Below are 19,505 nucleotides of genomic sequence, written 5' to 3'. Positions count from 1 at the left end.
TTGGTATAGTCCATGGAGAGAGACAGGGTGAGGACAGGAGGCTACAAGGGAGGAGGAAGGTTTGTGGGAGGAGAGGAAGGGGCCTGACCAAAAAGAGCTTTGTCTGCCGAAGGAGTTTGGATTTTACTTTGAGTTGATAGATTGTGAATATTGTAAATTAATTATTGACAATTTAAATATTCTCTTCAGATACAAATCCATTGACTCTGATCTGAGATTCTGTGAGGGAATTGCCAAGTGATAGCATAGAATTAATGTGGTATTTTTGAAGCTTCATTTGATTCAACCCCAAATCCCTTAATATTCCTTAAGGAGTCTGCTGGAAGTTGCTTGATAGGAATAATTAGCAGAACGAGTAGCCGTTTTACCATTCAGAATTCTCTCCATGTATGTTTAAGTGTGTGAACTCATTTTAACAAGAGAGTGAGGGTCCCACTTCTCTGTCATTTATTCTGTACTGAATTCTGTTTTGTAGTCAGCCCTGAGAAGCCAGGGGTATATCAGCTAGAGATCTAATTTTCTCTTTATCACAGAAACAAATCATAATTGAATAGGTGCTGAGAACATGACTGAACCCTTGCGCTATCTGAAGAGGAGCAGCTGATTTTTTCACATTGTTTTGTAGCGTGTCTCCAACTACCAACACATGGCCATTCAGAGGTCAACAGCGAAGGACTCTGAGATAAACACTTTCCCCAGACCATGAACATAATTGAAACACATATGACTGAGTTCTCATCTTCCATATCTGGTGAGGGAAGGGGTCACATTTATCTGTAATCACCCTCCAAAATAATGAAATAAAAAATTTCATAAAATTCTGCTTAAGTCCCCACCACAGTCTCTTCTAGCTAACAACTGTCATGCAAACTGATCATTTTGGAAGTCTTTAATTAAACAGTACAGTATCACCTTAAAAAGTATTGTTGACCGGTTAGGAAATTGAGAGATACAGGTAAGCGCATCTGCAGGGCAGATAAATTGGGCAGTCTTTTCTCATGAGGAGACCTTGCACAGGTCCAGAATGTGGAAAAGGAGATTCCAATTTAGATTCCTAATATCATTTGACAGCTAAAAATGTCAAAGTTGGTATCTTCCTAATTAGTTTTAACTATTTTTGCCCTAGAAAATTCCTCTAAATAACTGGTTCCTGAAATCGACATTATTGGGTGTTTTGGGTTTCGAGGAGGCTGCTCTCCACTTTGTATTTTCTTGCTGGGTGCCTCTTATCTGTGGTAAGGTTAATGTTCGGATGACCTTGGTGAACATCCCCCCCAACAGCACAAGTAGTTAAGGAGTGTATTCCACAGGAACAGCATTTCCATTAGAGCAGTCGCTCTGAGACACAGAGCTAATTTCCCAGCGATGGCACCACTTTTCTTATGAGGGAATAATTGACCCATTTATGGTCTCGTTTCAGCTTGTTGCAGATCCTTGTGCCAGCAACCCTTGTCACCATGGCAACTGCAGCAGCAGCAGCAGCAGCAGCGATGGCTACCTCTGCATTTGCAATGAAGGCTATGAAGGTCCCAAGTGTGAACAGGCACTTCCCAGTCTCCCAGCCACTGGCTGGACGGAATCCATGGCACCCCGACAGCTTCAGCCTGTTCCTGCTACTCAGGAGCCTGACAAAATCCTGCCCCGCTCTCAGGCAACGGTGACACTGCCTACCTGGCAGCCGAAAACAGGGCAGAAAGTTGTAGAAATGAAATGGGATCAAGTGGAGGTGAGAACGTTATATCGTGTACATTTTTACATTAGAAAACAGAAATCTTAAAGTGATTCCAGCGGTTCTAGTATCAGCAATTAAAAATGAAAGCATTTTAAGTTAAATCATGAAGCAAAATATGTCCCTAAACTTATTCCTGTCTGCATTTGTGTGTATGATGGTTTTATAAGTATAAAAAGAGTAAACAAAAAAATGAATCAAATTATTTTTTGGAATGGTATCCACATGTATTTCTGTGAGATAATCTTAGATTTTGGGGCAGACAGCTCAGTGTAGTCATGTAAAGGAACATGTCATAGGACCCTCCATCGTTGACCTTATTTTCCTTCCTGGGAGCGTGTCTTAGTCTGTTAAGGCTGCTATAACAAAAACACCACAAACTGGGTTGCTTATAACCAACACACAGTATTGGTCCATTCTTGTGTGGCTATGAAGAAATACATGAGGCTGGGCAATTTATAGAGAAAAGGGGTTTATTGGCTCATTGTTCTTCAGGCTGTACATAAAGCATGGCACTAGCATCTGCTTCTGCTGAGCCTCTGGAAGCTTACAATCATGGCGGAAGGCAAAGGGGAGCCAGTGTGTCACATGGCGAGAGTGAGGGCAAGAGAGGGAAGGGAGAGGTCCCAGAAAACAATCCAATCTCACATGAACTCACTTATCACCAAGGGGGTGGTGCTAAGTCTTTCATGAGAGATCTGCCCCCATGGCCCAAACGTCTCCTACCAGGCCTCACCTCCCACATTGGAGATCACATTTCAACATGAGATTTGAAGACACAGATCCAAATCATATCACAGACATTTATTTCTCACAGCCTTGGAGACAAGGAAGTCCACGATCAAGGCAGATTCAGAGTCTGGTGAGGGCCTGTTTCTTCACAGCCCGCGTCTTCTCACTGTAACCTCACATGGTAGAAGGCGCTATGGAGCTCTTTCAGGTCTTTTACAAGGGCACTAATCTCATTCACCAGCCCTGTGCCCTGCTGATCTAACCACCTTTCAAAGGCCCCACCTCTTAATACCATCATCATGGTGGTTAGGATTTCACTCATGAATTTAGAGGGACGCAGACATTCAGACCACAGCAGACCGCAACACTCAACTATTTTTTTTACTGTTGTCATTTAGGTTCTGTTTTTGGTACCTTGAAGTATTTCAATGGGGTTTAGAAAGAAGAAGCTATCAATGATTTTGACATATTTTTAGAATGCATTTGACAAAGAAACTTCCAAGTTTTATTTATTTTGGCAGCAGCAAATTCTATTTGTTGGAACTTCTCCTATCAAGTTTGAGTTTGGCGGTTTTATCTTCAAGCTCTTCAAAAGTCTTTTCAGTAGACTCCTAGAAGTTGACATAAAATAAATTTGCTGGGTAGAAGAGTTGGGGAACAAATCCAAATCATGAGTTTGAAGTGACATTGGGGAGTGTAATTCCATTCTATATCTTATACTTTATATGTATGACATCCATATAAACCTGTGTTGGTATATTATTATTATGGGTTTCATCATTTAAATGAAAAAAAAATAGATTTTTGCATAGAGTCATGGATTTTTGCATGTATTAGAGTCAAGGAATGCATCTAGAAATTTCCTTTATTATAAAAGAGATAGTAGCATTTCTCCTTTTATTTTCTTGAGTAATTCTCACCAGTTGACCCACTTTTTTTTTTTTTTTTTTTTTTTTTTTTGCATTACCGCACAGCTTATGAAGGCCACATTCATACTGCAGGGCAATGTTTTCAGCTTACCTAAAAAACTGTGAACTTGCTCTGATTTCAGACTGTTAATAAATGCTTTGAAGTTATGATGTTAATGCTTCTTTGCTGGATGACTCAGTTCTTGAATGTGAACTAGATTTGATTCAAGTTTATCAGAGAAGTGTCCTTTAAAAGAAAATTTCTCCCTAACCAGCCATTTCAGTCTATTTATTTAAAGTCATGTTATTTTACAGTTGGTAAGTGTAAAAAAGAAAAAAAAGAAATGCCTCATCTTCCTATATCATGGGTTATTTCTTAGGCTGTTCACGAAGCAGATTTAAAGTGCCAGAGGAAGACATGTTAATATGTATGCCTAACCTGATGGAAACCAGGAGGCATATTATTATCCCCTTTCCGTGAAGTAATGATGCTTTGGAAACATAAAGTTATTTGGAGACTTAGAGGCTTGGGTAACAGCCATCTGTCATACAAATTTAACAAGTTATACTCACATCTTTGAATATCAGTGGTGGGCTTTATCCATAGAATTTGATTGTAGGGCATTCTGGAAAATAAGATCTAAGTGTGGGCTGTGGAGTGAAATTGCTGAGAGTTTCTGTACTGTTCTCAATTAATTCTGTGATGATGAATACTTTTAATACTGCTTCATTTTCATTGACATGGGGGAGGACAGTAATTGTGGCATGAGGACTAAGTGCATAAATTGGCCAGGTTTATGCTCACTGGACATAGCTCAAGGTTTTGCAATATGCTTTTTGATGAGCACAGTCCTCCCCCCACCAATTGATCTCCTTTTTTTTTTTTAAAAAAATCCATATAATACTTTTGGGAAATAATTTAAAAGTGAAGGTATAGCCTACAAGGAAAAAGAGAGGCAGCGTTCAAGCTCCCCAGCCTTAGCATGTGCTCCTGGACCCATCAGCACACAGAAGAGTCATCAGACCTGATACTGCATGCACTTTGCAAGTTGAAGGCTGGCTTGCTTAGTCATTAGGCTTTTACCTGCTGTTTGTAAGTTAGTCCTTAAAGTTGGCCTCCTGGTTACCATCAGGTTAAGCATAGTGCAGGGGTCAATGACTGCTTGTTAAATGAATGGAAAAAGAGCAGGGAGTGACATCTGCTTCCTGTCCTGCAATATCCTATTGATCAGTTTTAACAATCCCAGGAATTGGTAGATTGCTCTCAGGGAAGCTGTTGCATTTCAGAACATCAAATGACAAAGATTTCATTTTCTTTTGAGTTTGTAAGGCTTCACTTCTTCGTCTCCTCTCTAGCCCTACCCCCGCATCATCAAAAGGGATGAAGGAAATTCAGCATGGAATTTTGCTTTATCACATTATGTTATACTATAAACAACCCCAATCATATGTCGTTTTTTTTTCCCTTCCCAGGTGATCCCAGATATTGCCTGTGGGAATGCCAGTTCTAACAGCTCTGCGGGTGGCCGCCTGGTATCCTTTGAAGTGCCACAGAACACCTCAGTCAAGTAAGAAAATTCTGAGTTACAAACTGTTAAGAGTGATGCTATGACCTATAAGTGGGGTTGTGTCCATCCGTGGACCTGGTGTGTAAGTGGCCCGTCAAGTGAGAATTGTGAACAGATTCCGCGGGTAGATGTGGCCTCTGCCATTTGAAAACTAGAGGAAGCGATTTCAGAGGCGATTACAGTGAGGGTTTTCAGGCTGGACAAGTGGAATTGAGAAATTGGACTGGATGAGTCTGGTGTGAGGTGACAAACCGTGAGGCCTTAGATAAGATCTCAGCCAGATTCCTTGTCTCCCAAATGCTTTGCTTCCCAAATTATTGGCCTCTTAAGATTTTAATGGACCATCAGTTACATTCAGATGCATACTTTGCCCCAAATTTAAATTCTACATATTACAATTTTCTCTTTATTTTTTATAATTTTTATTTATTTATTTATTTTTACAATTTTCTCTTTAAAAGCAAGCGTACAAAGAGAGTGTTTTGTTTTAAATTCAAGCTATTTTAAATGACAGGGTCCATTGTCACCGGTGGGGAAGAGGGAGAGGCATAGGGAAGCAGTGCTGGTTGAGACCTGATATGTGTGGTGCTTTATATGAGGCTCAAGTCAGCAGGTGCCCAGAAGCACAAAGCTGGGGATGGGGTATGGGCCAGTATTAGGGTGCCCCAGGCCGGCTGACAACCCCCCACTGCCCATCCTTTTCAGTTGCCATTGACTACCGCCCTCCCCACACTTTCCATGCAACCTAAGGGGCATTTGCTGTCCAGTCTTTGGGGATTTTTAGAAGACTGGGAACACGTGGCCTGGTTAACCAATCTGATGCACTGGCTCCCTTTTAAGGGGCCTGAGGGCACTATAGGTCTCTTCCATGTATCCATCGCCATTTTTGTCTACCTGGCTTTCTAAACAATGGAGTCCCTGAACATGTTTGGAAGAGGGACTTTGTTACATTGCTCTTGCACCCTGGGTCCCCACAGCCTTGAACTCACTCTGGCAGGGGAAGAGCCTGGAAGGACTGCTTGGGAATTCCTGGGCTCAGGAGGAACGCTCCCATCCGGAGAGGCGGGAGAGGTGAAGCCTGAGGCAGCTTCGAGCTCTACCAGCAGGGGGACCCCGGTCCTAAGCGTTTCTTTCACTGCTCAAACTACAGCTGAAACCCCTGCCGTCCTGGGCTAGTTTTAGGAGCAGGAGCTCTAGTTTCCTTTACTCTTAAAACATCTCTCAGCCCTTTCTTGTCTAGATCATATTATCTTACCTTGATAAACCTTTCCAAATTTTCTGGTCTTCTATCTCGTTAAATGCTTTTGTTTTTTTCCTCTCAACAAACCTGCCATTCTCTGAGACTCCCTTAGGCTGCAGAACGGGACCAAATCAGCAGTCTGACTCAGACGAAGTGAGATGGGAGTGCCGAATGACCTGAGGGCACTGAATTCACTTGTGGGGGTTACTAGCTCCTTACGCTTTCATTTCCGCATGAATTTAGTCACTTATCAAAGCTTTACTGAGCCCCTGCTGCACGCCAGGAGCCCTGTGCTGGGGGAGCCGATCTGTGCAGAGTCTACTGTGATCTTCTCCAGGAGCACTGGGGAGAATGGGCAGCTGTTGGGATGTTGGGAAGTGGTCAGGGGTCTCTGGGAAGAGGTAATATGTGGGCTAGGAACACATTTCCAAGGTGGAGAAGGAGACAAAGCTTGGGAGGTGAGAAAGAACTGGGTTGGGGTAGCTCCTAGTAGCTGAAGTATTGGGCTGTGAGGAGAAAAGCGCAGGAGGGCAGCTGGGGTTGGGGTTGGGGTTGATAGGCTTTCTGTGACATCCTATTCTCTGTGGGGTGGGTTTTTTTTTAATTTTTTATTTTTTTTTTATTTTTACCAAAAATGAGCCAGGGGAGGCCTGAAGCATTGGGAGGTGGATTGTATGTGATTGTGTGTGTGTGTGGGTGGGTGGGTGGGGGGTGTTGGGGAAGGGTGACACACTTTTGCTTATTTTGGCAGCATAACTCAGGTGGCTGTGTTGGGTTGCAGTCCACGTTTATGACAAATTTAAGCAAAACTCTTTTTATATTGTGTGGCTATGGAAGGATTTGTCTGAAAGAGAACTCAGTGTACTCTTTTACTGTTCATCAAAGTGGTTACTCAAAGGTGAGTTACCAGTGACTCATTTTGTGGTACACTGTGAACAAGTGGGAGTGTGCGCCTTTATAGTGGACGCCCGCGTATCTGTTTATGCCATCGATCTCCTGGTGCCTTGGTAGATGCACATACCATCTTTGTATTTATTTTTAATTTGAAGGACTGGTTCTAAGATGAATTTTTCTGAAAGGAGCTTTCTGTTTACATCATTCCTGTTTCCAGGATTCGGCAAGATGCCACTGCCTCACTGATTTTGCTCTGGAAGGTCACGGCCACAGGATTCCAACAGTGCTCCCTCATAGATGGACGAAGTGTGACCCCCCTTCAGGCTTCAGGGGGACTGGTCCTCCTGGAGGAGATGCTCGCCTTGGGGAATAATCACTTTATTGGTGAGTTACCAAAATCTTCTACTCAACACTGCATCTGATTCAACCCAACTTTGGTTTGGTGTTGAGACAGTAGGTAGGGAATTTTGCTCAGATAATCTGAATTCTGTCCATCAATGCTATTTCTTTCACTTTGGTAAGGTTTTAGAATAAAAACTGGATTCTAACATAATATTTCTTTTTTTCTTTTTTTTTTTTTTGATGATGGAGTTTCGCTCAGTCACCCAGGCTGGAGTGCACTGGCGCAATCTTGGCTCACTGCAACCTCTGCCTCCCGAGTTCAAGCGATTCTCCTGCCTTAGCCTCCTGAGCAACTGGGGCTACAGGCACCCACCATCATGCTCGGCTCATTTTGCATTTTTAGTGAAGATGGGGTTTCACCACCCTGGCCAGGTTGGTCTTGAAATCCTGACCTCAGGTGATCTGCCTGCCACAGCCTCCCGAAGTGTTGGGATTATAGGCATGAGCCACCGAGCCTGGCCCTAACATAATATTTCTAGTGTGGCACAAAGTGGAAAGGCATGGGCTCTGGAATCCAGCGACTGTGTTCTAGCCCTGGCGAAGGCATCACAGGTGTGTGATCTTTGGTACTGAATGCTCTGGCCATCAGTTTTCCTTTGGAATCTTTCATCTGCTTCTTTTTCCAGAAATTGTGGGCAACTTGAGGTGTTGGATGTTGGTCTCTCAGGATAACCTTTGTTCCCAGTTGATTTTGGCCTGACTTAGGGTGTTCAAACACAGCACCTCACAGTGATTTGCCACTGCAGGGTCCCCAACTCAGAAGTAACTGGTGGGATTATAGCTCTCTTTGGGGCCCCTCTCCTCCATAACCACCCCTCCTGCATCAGTCACTTCTAACTTTTTACTCTCTCTTGAACTTGCTTCTGTAGTTTAACCTTCTCAAACTACCACGTGTCCAATTAACTGTTTTCTTTTCTTCTTCTTTTTTTTTTGGACGATCTCAGCTCACTGCAACCTTGGCCTCCCAGGTTCAAGCAATTCCCCTGCCTCAGCCTCCCAAGTACCTGGCACTACAGGCATGCGCCATCACGCTCAGCTAATTTTTTGTTTTGTATTTTAGTAGAGACCGGGTTTCACCATGTTGGCCAGGATGGTCTTGATCTCCTGACCTCGTGATCCGCCCGCCTCGGCCTCCCAAAGTGCTGGGATTACAGGGTAATTAGTTGTTTTCTAATTCCTCTGCTTTGGCGTAGAAATGGCCGCCAGAAAGAGAGACCCTCAGTATTCCCTCCCCCACCCACTGCCTCTTGCTTGGACACTTGGACAGTTCCCAGAGGACCACCTTTCCCCTAGTTTAGCGTTCTGTGTCCTTTCAGTTGTCTTTGTTTCTCATCCAGCATATAGTACCTTTGGGGTTGGAACTTGGAACTCTGGTGCCTTCGTGTGCTGACATAATGTTCCACCTTGCAGCTCAATTCAAAGGCCTGAGCTCAAGTTTAGAATCTACCCATCCCAGTCCAATGCACCCAGGCAACTTCTTGCATCCTGCTGTTAATTCCTTCTCCTGTCTGACTATATATTGCAACCATCCTCACCTGGAGGATGGGGTAGGCATCCTCCTAGCAGCACCTGTCTCTCAGAGTTGTTGGTCGGCTTAAATTAGATAACAAATGTACAAGGATAATTGACAAATGTTAAGGATTATCCTAGGGCATTTTCTCTATTTTTTTCTGGTGTACACTAAATATTTTGCTAAATGGAAAATATGCATTTAGACTCACCCTCCAAAATGTGATGCAAATATCATAATGAAGATAAAGGGATGTAAGAAAATGCTCAGGTCTCTATAATTTATATTGCACTTTGTGTTTGACTGACCCTCTTCTGATGAGAAGTTCTTTTTTTAATCTTTGGAAGTCCAGCTGGGGGAGCAGGAATTTTACTGGGTGAAAAGAAGGTAAAGAGAAATTTATTTCGGGAATGAACATAGCTTGACAAAGAGATGAGTGCATTTCACTTCAGACTGGTGTTTGAATATCAGGATGAATGACAGATAATCAGAAATTGTGTGATAAAGTCTGGTCAAGAATCAAATCTAAATTTCACTCCCCAATACATTTGAAGTAACTGTTATTTACTTCCATATCTGCTGTAAAGATTTATCTAAAAGGATGTAGTTTCTGTATTTTGATAGTTTTATTTCATATTGAATTTAAGTTTTTCTGTTTGGTATGACATGGAGCTAATATTTCAAGAAAACATATAAAGTATCACTACTCTTTAAAATGTCCTTAACGTTACCAGAAGATACTTATTATCATTCAGTCTCTGACCTACGCTGGTTCCACTTAATGACTTTTGACTTTACAACAGTTTGAAAGCTATTAACATTCAGTATAAGCTGTATTTCAAGCACCCGTACAGCTATTCTGTTTTTTACTTTCAATACAGTATTCAATAAGTTGTATAAGATATTCAACACTTTATTATAAAACAGGCTTTGTGTTAGATAATTTTGCCCATCTGCTGGTCAATGTAAGTGTTTTGAGCACGTTTAAATTAGGTGAGGCTAAGCTATGAGGTTTGCTAGGTCAAGTGTATTACATGCATTTTTAACTTACAGTATTTTCAGTTTACACTAGGTTTATTGGGATATGACCTCACTGTAAGTTGAGGAGCATCTGTATAAGTTCATATTTTATACTACTTTTGATGGTAACATAACTATGACCTTAGACTGACATTGAGATTGAGGATGGGGATTAATTGAGATGGATTTTCCAGTATTAATGTAAATTTATTCTTTTGGGATAGAAGAAATCTTGTGAACTCGTACATATTTTGAGCTCATTTTGCTAATCAAAAATTTTGTGGAAAAAATTATCTTTGGATGAAACGTATTATTCCTTATGGGAATAATCTTTAAAACTTTGATATATTAGGTCAGGCGCGGTGGCTGGTGCCTGTAATCCCAGCACTTTGGGAGGCTGAGGCGGGTGGATCACGCGGTCAGGAGATTGAGACCAGCCTGACCAACATGGTGAAACCCCGTCTCTACTAAAAATACAAAAAATTAGCCGGGCGTGGTGGCGGGCACTTGTAGTCCCAGCTACTAGGGAGGCTGAGGCAGGAGAATGGTGTGAACCCGGGAGGCGGAGCTTGCAGTGAGCCAAGATCGCGCCACTGCACTCTAGCCTGGGCGGCAGAGCGAGACTCCATCTCAAAAAAGAACTTTGATATATTAATAACTATATTAAGGAATTCTTTTCCCCAAATTATACTTTTGATTATGAGGAGAAAGCAATGATTTTGAGTAACATCCTTTATTTTGATAAACCATTTTTTTTTCATTTTGAAAATTTGATATCTTTCTAAATTTTCTAGTTAGGGCTTTCTGGGTCTTTTATGTGGCTTTGTAAGGAGATCACGATCTTTTGGTGTTATTCTCTTCAAAGGTAGCCAGCAGTCCTGTCCCGAGCTCTTCCTGGGGAGGGATGGCCAGGTTCCTAACCATGATAAATCAACTCCACCTCCACACCGCCAGCTGCTTCTCTTACAAAATCTTTTCATCCTTCAGAAACAAGATGTACTTTTGCAATCTTTGCGGAAGCCTGATGCTCACTACGTTGACATGTGCTTAATGCTCTTTTTGCTTTGTTTTTAAAAAGGAGCTTATTAAAGCAATTTACTTTTACAATCTGGACTCTCCAGACACAAATACGTTTTAGCTCAGACTATTTTTAAGAATACAGTGGCGTTCATTTAACAAACAAACTAATGCTAGGGTGGGCGGAAGAAAACTTCCACGGTAAAGGAAGAGTAAAGTTTCAGAATTACGTCGCTGTGTTTCTGTCCCTCCTGCTTGATTTTTAGAGAGAAGCTTGAGGCACTTTCAGGAATTGACTGTCTCCTGCTTCCCATTCACTCTCAATAGTTTGCACATACATAACTAAGGACCACAAATCTTAAATTCAGCTGGATAATAAATAAATAAATAAAAATAAACATAACTGATGACCAAAGGTATTTTCCTGTTTCTATGCAACAGAGCAGAGGAGTCCCTTCTGTGTCTTTGGGAGACAAACTTGGTTGCTGTCACCAGATTTACACAAATACTCTTTAAAAGTTTATTGCCGAGAGCCTAATGTTCTACATTCCGGATTAAGAGAATATACTTACATTTGGCTTATTTCCATGTTACTACAGTTCATTTCTTTATGGTTTTCCTTCATGACCACTGCCTTGTTAATATTTATAGTATTTTGCAGAAAGAAAGAGTTGATAGAACTTTTTACCAAGTGTGTTGTTCTTCCCTCTGTGCCTCAACTTCTTTCCTGCTGTGTTGCCACCAAATTTCGACTCTTCTGTCCTCTCTTTACTTATCTGTCCTGTTTACCCTAAATATGTTACTTCCAAATATGTTATTTGCCTGATGCCACGCATTGGGGTAAATATCTAAATTAGCCTTTTGTTTAATTAACATTGTCCGCTTCTCGGGGAGCATCGGAGGTGCTCATTAGTGTCCTGAATGATTCATTTGCTGGATGTTTCATATTTTCAGAGTCAAATTCATTGCTCCAGTCACATTTCCATGAAACAGTTATGGCTTGCCTGTCTTAAGTATGGGATATATATGTATCTTTAAACTTGCTGTTGCTTAGATGTGATGGCCGATCTCAGGGTGAGAGCCAAACCAGATCTCTGGGGTGTGGCTTCTATGTTAGGAAGCTGCTGAAGGTCACCATTTCCTTTGGTGAAAGCCCCTTTGGGCCACTTTTAAGGATTTCCCCCATGTTGCCTCCTGTCCTCAGGCATGGTTCTCCTCTGTTCTGCACAGTGGACTTCTACCCTGCAGCTCACTGCCGGCCCCATCCCCACTGGGGTTGCAACCCTCTCCCACCCCCATTCTGTCTGAGCCTCAGGCCCCCAAACTTAGCTCATTTCTCAGGCCTCACTGAAATCCCCCTCTTCTGGAGTGGTTTATGTAGAAAATGGCCAGTTAAAATTCTATTCAGCATGCATTCTCAGATCTCCTTTAACTGCTAAATTCCAGGCACCCTGGAATATTCTAACAGTTATTCTCCCTGGAATATTCTCCTTTGGATCAGAAAACTCAGGCGGGGACTGACTGCTTTATCCACACTCCCTGCCTGCCTCAGAGAAACCCCGATTTTTTCCTGCACACTTTTCTTTCTTATGGTTCGTTTTGTTACCTCCATCTGATATTTTATCCCTTCTCTCTTCTTTGAAGTTATTTTCATTTTGATCCAGTCTATTCCTCTCTCCATTGTTCCTTTATAGTGGTCTTTCTAGCTTCTTATACTTGCCTTTTTCTCTTCCTTCATTCTGTTCTCCTGCCCATAGCCTACTATTTTTTCAATCCCTTTTATTAGGTACACATCTGTACTATCCTTTCTTACAGTTTCAGTACATTTTTAAAAATGTCTAACTTATAACATAAGTGCATGTTACTGTTTAATCCAGACCATTGGTATTTCATGTATGACCTCCTAAAATGCTTCTCTCATAACTTTAGGTCCACTGTAACTTCAAAGGGGTGAATGGTACAACCCATGGCTGATAAGAATGTCCTTGTTGGAGCTGAGGTCATTTCTTCAGGATTATAGCCATCAAATTAACCATGGAACCCTGGAAATCAACAATTTGCAGGTCTTTCTAATTGACGTCTTAACTGGATTAGAAGGTTTCCCAGTCAGCCCATGACTCTTCTGAGCCTTCTGGGAGCTCTAGAGAGAGTGCTTTCAGTTGCCTTGATTCTACATTTCTAGCCTGAAAAGATTCTTGTTTTGAAAATTGTTGGTACGGCAGTGCATTCACTTTGTTTGTTTTTTCTCTTGAGAAATAAGACATGAATAACTAGGTACTTTGGGAGGTACAAGGAGGAATAAGACTTTTCTTTTACTAAAGTAGTTAAGACTGTCCTGGTGCTCTGGCCCTTCACAGTCCCCAGGGTTTTATTCTTTATGGACTTACCATAAAGTCTTCTTACCAAGCTTCTATCTTGACTGGCATAGTGATGCTTCCTTGGAGATAACAGTGTTTTGTAGCCTAACAGTTTATACTATGTTTAGAAAAAAAAAAAAAAAAAGGAATTCTCAATACCCAGCCAACTAATACCATTACTCTTAGGCAAAAGTTCCTAATTTGGGCTCAGTGGGCCCTTGGTTTTGAGGTAGTCATAGGGGTCAAACATCCACTTCATGGATCTCATGAATCTCCTGAAAATGCACTTTTGTGTATCTGTGCATCCTTCTCAGGAGAGAGTCAAAACCTCATTGGATTCTCAAAGATATCTGAGTCCCTAAAAATTGTAGAGCACTGCTTAAAGCTACCTGTGGGAGGGTGTATGTTTTTCAGCATTTTCCGCTCACCCAGTGATATTTCCTTTGACAGATGTACCTGCTTCCTAAGTCTCCATATTGAGGAAATTAAATTATTTATTTATATTTGTAGGTAGCAGAGCTGTGGGAAATACTCAGTTCCATATTAGTTTAGAAAAGATGCATTGCATGCCTCTCATTTTCCAAGCACTGTGGTAGTCTGGACGTGCAAAGATGATTTAGGTGTGGTCTCTGAGTGAATGGGGCAACAAAAGCTTAGACAAGTGCCCAAGACAGGGTTGTATATAAGTGGCCATGGGATTCAGATGAAGGAGCAGCTAACTCTGCCAGAGGGAGGGAAGGCAGGCCAGTATTCTCCTTGGACATACAAAGGGCAGTGTGTGTGTGGCATTTGGATGGCACAGTAGTCTGTGCTATTTAAGATCATTTGATAATAGTGCTAGAAATGGACTAGTGACCGTCACAACTGGAAATAGAGATATTTCAACAAGCATGTAACAGAACCTTTGAATATGTCACCTACCTCCACCCAGCTGCCTCTCATCTTGGATATGAACACATTTATATAAAGGTAGGTGCTCAAGATGTGGATGATATTTCTTGAGTTCTCTGTTTATCTTTCAAACGAAAAAGAGGGATCTTCTAGTCTTCGATGTGAATTTCCAGGTAGTCCTTTGGAATTCCTTAGTAAAGCTCTATTTTCTTATTCTTGAACTCTGCTTCCCTCCCCTCTGGGTAAACTATTCCTATAAGCCTTGTCCTTTAAAATGAAAGTTTCAAAAGCAACTGGAGCTGGGGTACCTCATTCTGTAAGTTTGACAGAGAGAGTGATTTTGGAGAAAGTCTTCCTGAAAGGCAGGGGACACCACTGGGGCCATATTAGCTGGGGTAAGGGCTGCTGGCAGTATTGAAAGGGGGAAAAGTTCCAGTAGAAAAGTAGGGATGGGGGATGTTGCTGACATCTCAGCTTGGCTGGAGGGCTTCCTGAAGCCAGGCATAGCGACCAGTGTTAATTTTCTGTGTGTGTCTATTTTAGCTATTTAGGTATCAAGTCTCTAGATGTGTATTCCTTTGTCTCAGCCATTTCTTGACGAATCCTTTTGTTTCCTGCTCAGGAATTAAAAGGAATCCAGAGATAAAAAGGCCAGATCCTATGAGATATCATCTCACACCAGTTAGAATGACAATCATTAAAAAGTCAGGAAACAACAGGTGCTGGAGAGGATGTGGAGAAATAGGAACACTTTTACACTGTTGGTGGGACTGTAAACTAGTTCAACCATTGTGGAAGTCAGTGTGGCGATTCCTCAGGGATCTATAACTAGAAATACCATTTGACCCAGCCATCCCATTACTGGGTATATACCCAAAGGACTATAAATCATGCTGCTATAAAGACACATGCACACGTATGTTTATTGCGGCATTATTCACAATAGCAGACTTGGAACCAACCCAAATGTCCAACAATGATAGACTGGATTAAGAAAATGTGGCACATATACACCATGGAATACTATGCAGCCATAAAAAATGATGAGTTCATGTCCTTTGTAGGGACATGGATGAAATTGGAAACCATCATTCTCAGTAAACTATCGCAAGAACAAAAAACCAAACACCGCATATTCTCACTCATAGATGGGAATTGAACAATGAAATCACATGGACACAGGAAGGGGAATATCACACTCTGGGGACTGTGATGGGGTGGGGGGAGGGGGGAGGGATAGCATTGGGAGATATACCTAATGCTAGATGACGAGTTAGTGGGTGCAGCGCACCAGCATGGCACATGTATACATATGTAACTAACCTGCACAATGTGCACATGTACCCTAAAACTTAAAGTATAATAATAAAAAAAAAAAAAAAAAAAAAAGGCCAGATCCTGCCACTCCCTAGCTGCCCTCCTGTTCCATTTTGTTACTGTCTGACTACCAGCTCCTGTGACTGCTTCCTGGCCATGTGGAGCAGCTGGGACCTGGCTCCCTGTGGAAGACTCAGGGTGATAGGGAAGAGATGGGAGGAGACAGGGCGAGCGACCCACCAGGACATGTCAGAAGAAAGGACTCCCATAGGGAGTGAAAGATGCTTAGCATACGTTTTTCTCTTGTCGGAAAAGCCTATGGGGAGATGCAGAACCAAACTGGAAATTCACCCCTTGGTACTGTGAAGAGCTGAGGGTCTGTGTGTCTCTTTTCTGTACACTCTGACTTTAGGTGATATTTTCCCTGCCTCTAATATTCACTTAAGTTGAATTTCACTCTTTAATCTTATGTATTTCTATGAGCCTCTCAGATCTTATAGAGTAAGTTAAGATATAAAGAAATAAGATAGTCGGCAGGACACTTAAATTTTTGGAATATTCTTTAACTTGATAATATCTTTATTGATTATATATTTTTAAGGATCTTTGTTTCCCAGCTCTGATGCAGTGAAGCTGGGGTGATTCTCTAAAATGCGTTAACTCATCTTTTGTAATCCGTCTTTACTGAATGTAAATTCTTACTAGCACACTGGCACCCTGGAATATTCAAACAAGTTATTCTTCCTGGAATATTCTCCTTTGGATCAGAAAACTCAGGCAGGGCATACCTGCTTTATCCACACTTCTTTGTTTTTTTTTTTGAGACAGAGTCTCTCTTTGTTGCCCATGCTGGAGTGCAATGGCACGATCTCTGCTCACTGCAGCCTCTGCCTCCCGGGTTCAAGTGATCCTCCTGCCTCAGCCTCCTGAGTAGCTGGGGTTACAGGCTCCCACCACTACGCCCAGCTAATTTTGTATCTTTAGTAGAGATGGCATCCTGACCTCAAATATTCCTCCTGCCTCAGCCTCCCAAAGTGCTGGAATTACAGGCATGAGCCACTGCGCCCAGCCTATCCACACTTCTAGAACTGCCCATTTTCTATAACTGCCCCTTTCATTCTCATAATGTCAGGCCCTGCATTCTCCAGACCTACCCAGTTACATGAAGCCTCTAGTCTCTGGTCCATCCTCAAACAAGCCTGCAGTACTTTATTAGCTTTTATTGGTGGAGGGAGTTCTCATGTACATCTTACCATTCAAATAAATTTTCCTGGGGTCCCTGGCCCCTTGGTTGTACATTGAACTGGAATATTCTCCTCTAAATGCATAGACGCTAAGCTTCCTCCAGCTTCCTGGAGCAAAACTTGATTTCCTTAGGTGTAAAGTCCCACTGCCTCACAGTCCCAGCTTCATGACCCTTACCCTGACCAGCTGCTGCATCTGTGGTAGGTCCGCTTCTCTGTGGTCTGGACCCTGATTTCATGATAGTCCCATTAGTTCTGCCTTGGACCATGCCCTCTTCTTAGATACCAAGGCCAGCCCAGATTGGGGCTGTGTCTTTCCTGCCTCCGAACCCTGTGGTTTGGCTTGCTGGCCTGCCTTCCTAGCTGTTCACCTAACTCAGCTCTGCAGGTTTCCCACTGGTTCTTCTCCATACAGCTGGAGTCATTTCTCTCCACTCTGATTCCCTTCCCCTTCTTTTATAAAATCTTTGCTTTACCAGTCATGTGTCTCACATTTCTTTCTGCTAATCACATTGACTGCTAGTATCACACAAAGTAGCATCAGAATGTTCTCTGTTCCCCCCCACAAACTTTTTTTGGCATGATGATTTTATATGTTTAATTAAACTGTAAACTTCTAGAGAGATTGGACCATGCCATAGCTCCTTGCAACCATGATGACCACATGTTCGTCACTTGACTGGTTAAATTTTGTTCCTATGTAAAAGTTATTCTGCCATTTCCTAATGCCATGTGAAGAAAATTCCCAGCTGCAAAATGTCAACCTTGAGAATTATTTGTAGGTTTTCACAATCTACCTCTGTGACATTTAAATCCTCATTCCCCCTTTTTATTATATTAAAAGTATTTTAGAGTATCAAATGCCAAAAAAAAAAAAAAAAGAGAGAGAGAAACTTTTCATCGTTCTTTTGGGAATGTTACATTTTGTCCTCTAAGATACCCTGCTCTGGGGGCCAGGGGTAAAACAGTTGAAGAAAGTTTGGAAAAGATATCATCTATAGAATCATTAACATCTTTCACTGAAAACTTAAGATTAAAAAATGCAAATATTTCACCTTTTCATGGTCATTTTAAAACCACAATTGAGTAAGTTCTGCTGAACTCACTGCAATGGTGGGGGTGGGGAGTGTAGCGGGGAGAACCATTGGAATGTTCCAGTGCAATAGTTTGAAAAGAACAAAAGCAGAGGAAATATAAAGCTTCCCTGAATGGCATAATTTACATCAAATTCTTATAGCTTACATTTGCTTAGTTCAAAGATTTCTATGAAATTTGAGTTTTACTTAAATTGAGACCTCATATTAATATTATCAGCAATCAAGATTATTCTTTTTGATCTTCTGTTACTTAATGGATTTTAGGATTTAAAAAAATTAGGTGGCCTGAACTCCATGCCCTATTTCTATATGCCCTAATCCTAAATATTGTCATGGTCAGCATGATTTACTTGTTGGTACCTGTTGATTGTGGTGATACCCCAAACATTCCATTCTGGATACGTCTGTCCCTGGAGCTGGCAGCCTAAGGTCCATTGGCCCTGCTGGGATGGGCTTCCCAGGCTGCAGTGGTGTTGGAGCAGGTGATCAAAGATGGATGAGATGTTTCTCTTCCTACCAAGACTGTCCCTGAAATCAGGCTGGTTAGAAAGGAAGATCCCTGGTCTCCCCAATGGACCTGGTAGCTCCTCAGGAGACTCTTTCACAATGCTCTCAGCCAATTTCTTTGAGCACTAAAAGTTATGCAAATTCTAGGAATTTATCAAGAAGTAAAGGACAACCCTCAGTAGAGTAAAGCCAGTCTGAGTCCATGTGGAAGGGCACTGTCATGAGTTACTAAGATGCTTCTACAGTTTTTGAGCATCAGTTTCAAAATTTAATAGAACAGAGCAGTTGCAGATATTCTACAATTTGGGCCTGATCCATTACATGGGGGATTGCCTGGTTTTGAGAAGGAAACTGAAGATATGTCTTCAAAGCCATAAATTCTCCTTTTCTCTCCTTCCTAATTCCGCCTCATTTTTTCTCTCTCCCCATCAACACTCTATTTTAAAAAAATAAAGCTAGTGCATTTTATTTACAGGTTAATTTATGAAAATTACATAAGTTATTTTTATATTTTAAAGCATTTCTTCTTAATTCTAGAAAGAAATACTTTATCCCTTAATAATAATGAATTTTAACCGAAATCTTGTCTGTGGAATTTGATTAAATATTTCTTTAAAACTTTCCCTTTTTCTTTTAACTTAGAGACAAACTTTCTTGGGGCTTTGCCAGCTTACTGTCAAAAGCTTTTCTTAGCTTCTGTCAGTGCAAATTTCAACTAAGAAAGTAATTTTTTAAATTGCCTTTTTTTTTATAGCCAAATTTCTGCTCCTTTGTAGCATCTCTTCTCTTTCTTTGGAGAGAGAAAGAAAGAGAAGGAGAGCAGGAAAGAGAGAGAATTTCTCAGGACAAAATATGCAAACTTCCAGAAGTATGCATTTCTCTCAACAAGGTAATTTATTTTCTTTTGAAGAATGAAAAAGACTCTATTGTCTATTTATTATGAAAGTAATATATACAAGAAAGATAAGAAAAACTGGTTTCTTCTCCTATAACCCGCCCCTCTACTGACAACCAGTGTTTACATTTTGTGATATTTCCTTTTCTTTGCATGACAGTGCATGTATATAGACAT

General features: G+C 41.5%; 1 protein-coding gene across 3 annotated transcripts in view; it reads left to right on the top strand.

Moving 5' to 3' along the window:
* DNER (delta/notch like EGF repeat containing) overlaps positions 1–19,505 on the top strand; it is a 355,847-nt gene that overhangs the window by 121,557 nt on the left and 214,785 nt on the right. For all 3 annotated transcript variants that reach the window (XM_004033309.5, XM_019022784.4, XM_055380616.1), the window contains exons 2-4: positions 1,421–1,726; positions 4,843–4,937; positions 7,289–7,455. In XM_004033309.5, coding sequence (XP_004033357.1) covers positions 1,421–1,726; positions 4,843–4,937; positions 7,289–7,455 — 568 coding nt within the window. The remainder of the gene's footprint in view (positions 1–1,420; positions 1,727–4,842; positions 4,938–7,288; positions 7,456–19,505) is intronic.

Source organism: Gorilla gorilla, chromosome 11 (genome assembly GCF_029281585.2).
Source record: "Gorilla gorilla gorilla isolate KB3781 chromosome 11, NHGRI_mGorGor1-v2.1_pri, whole genome shotgun sequence".
NCBI classification, from domain to species: domain Eukaryota; kingdom Metazoa; phylum Chordata; class Mammalia; order Primates; family Hominidae; genus Gorilla; species Gorilla gorilla.
This window is presented reverse-complemented; position numbering and strand designations above follow the sequence as displayed.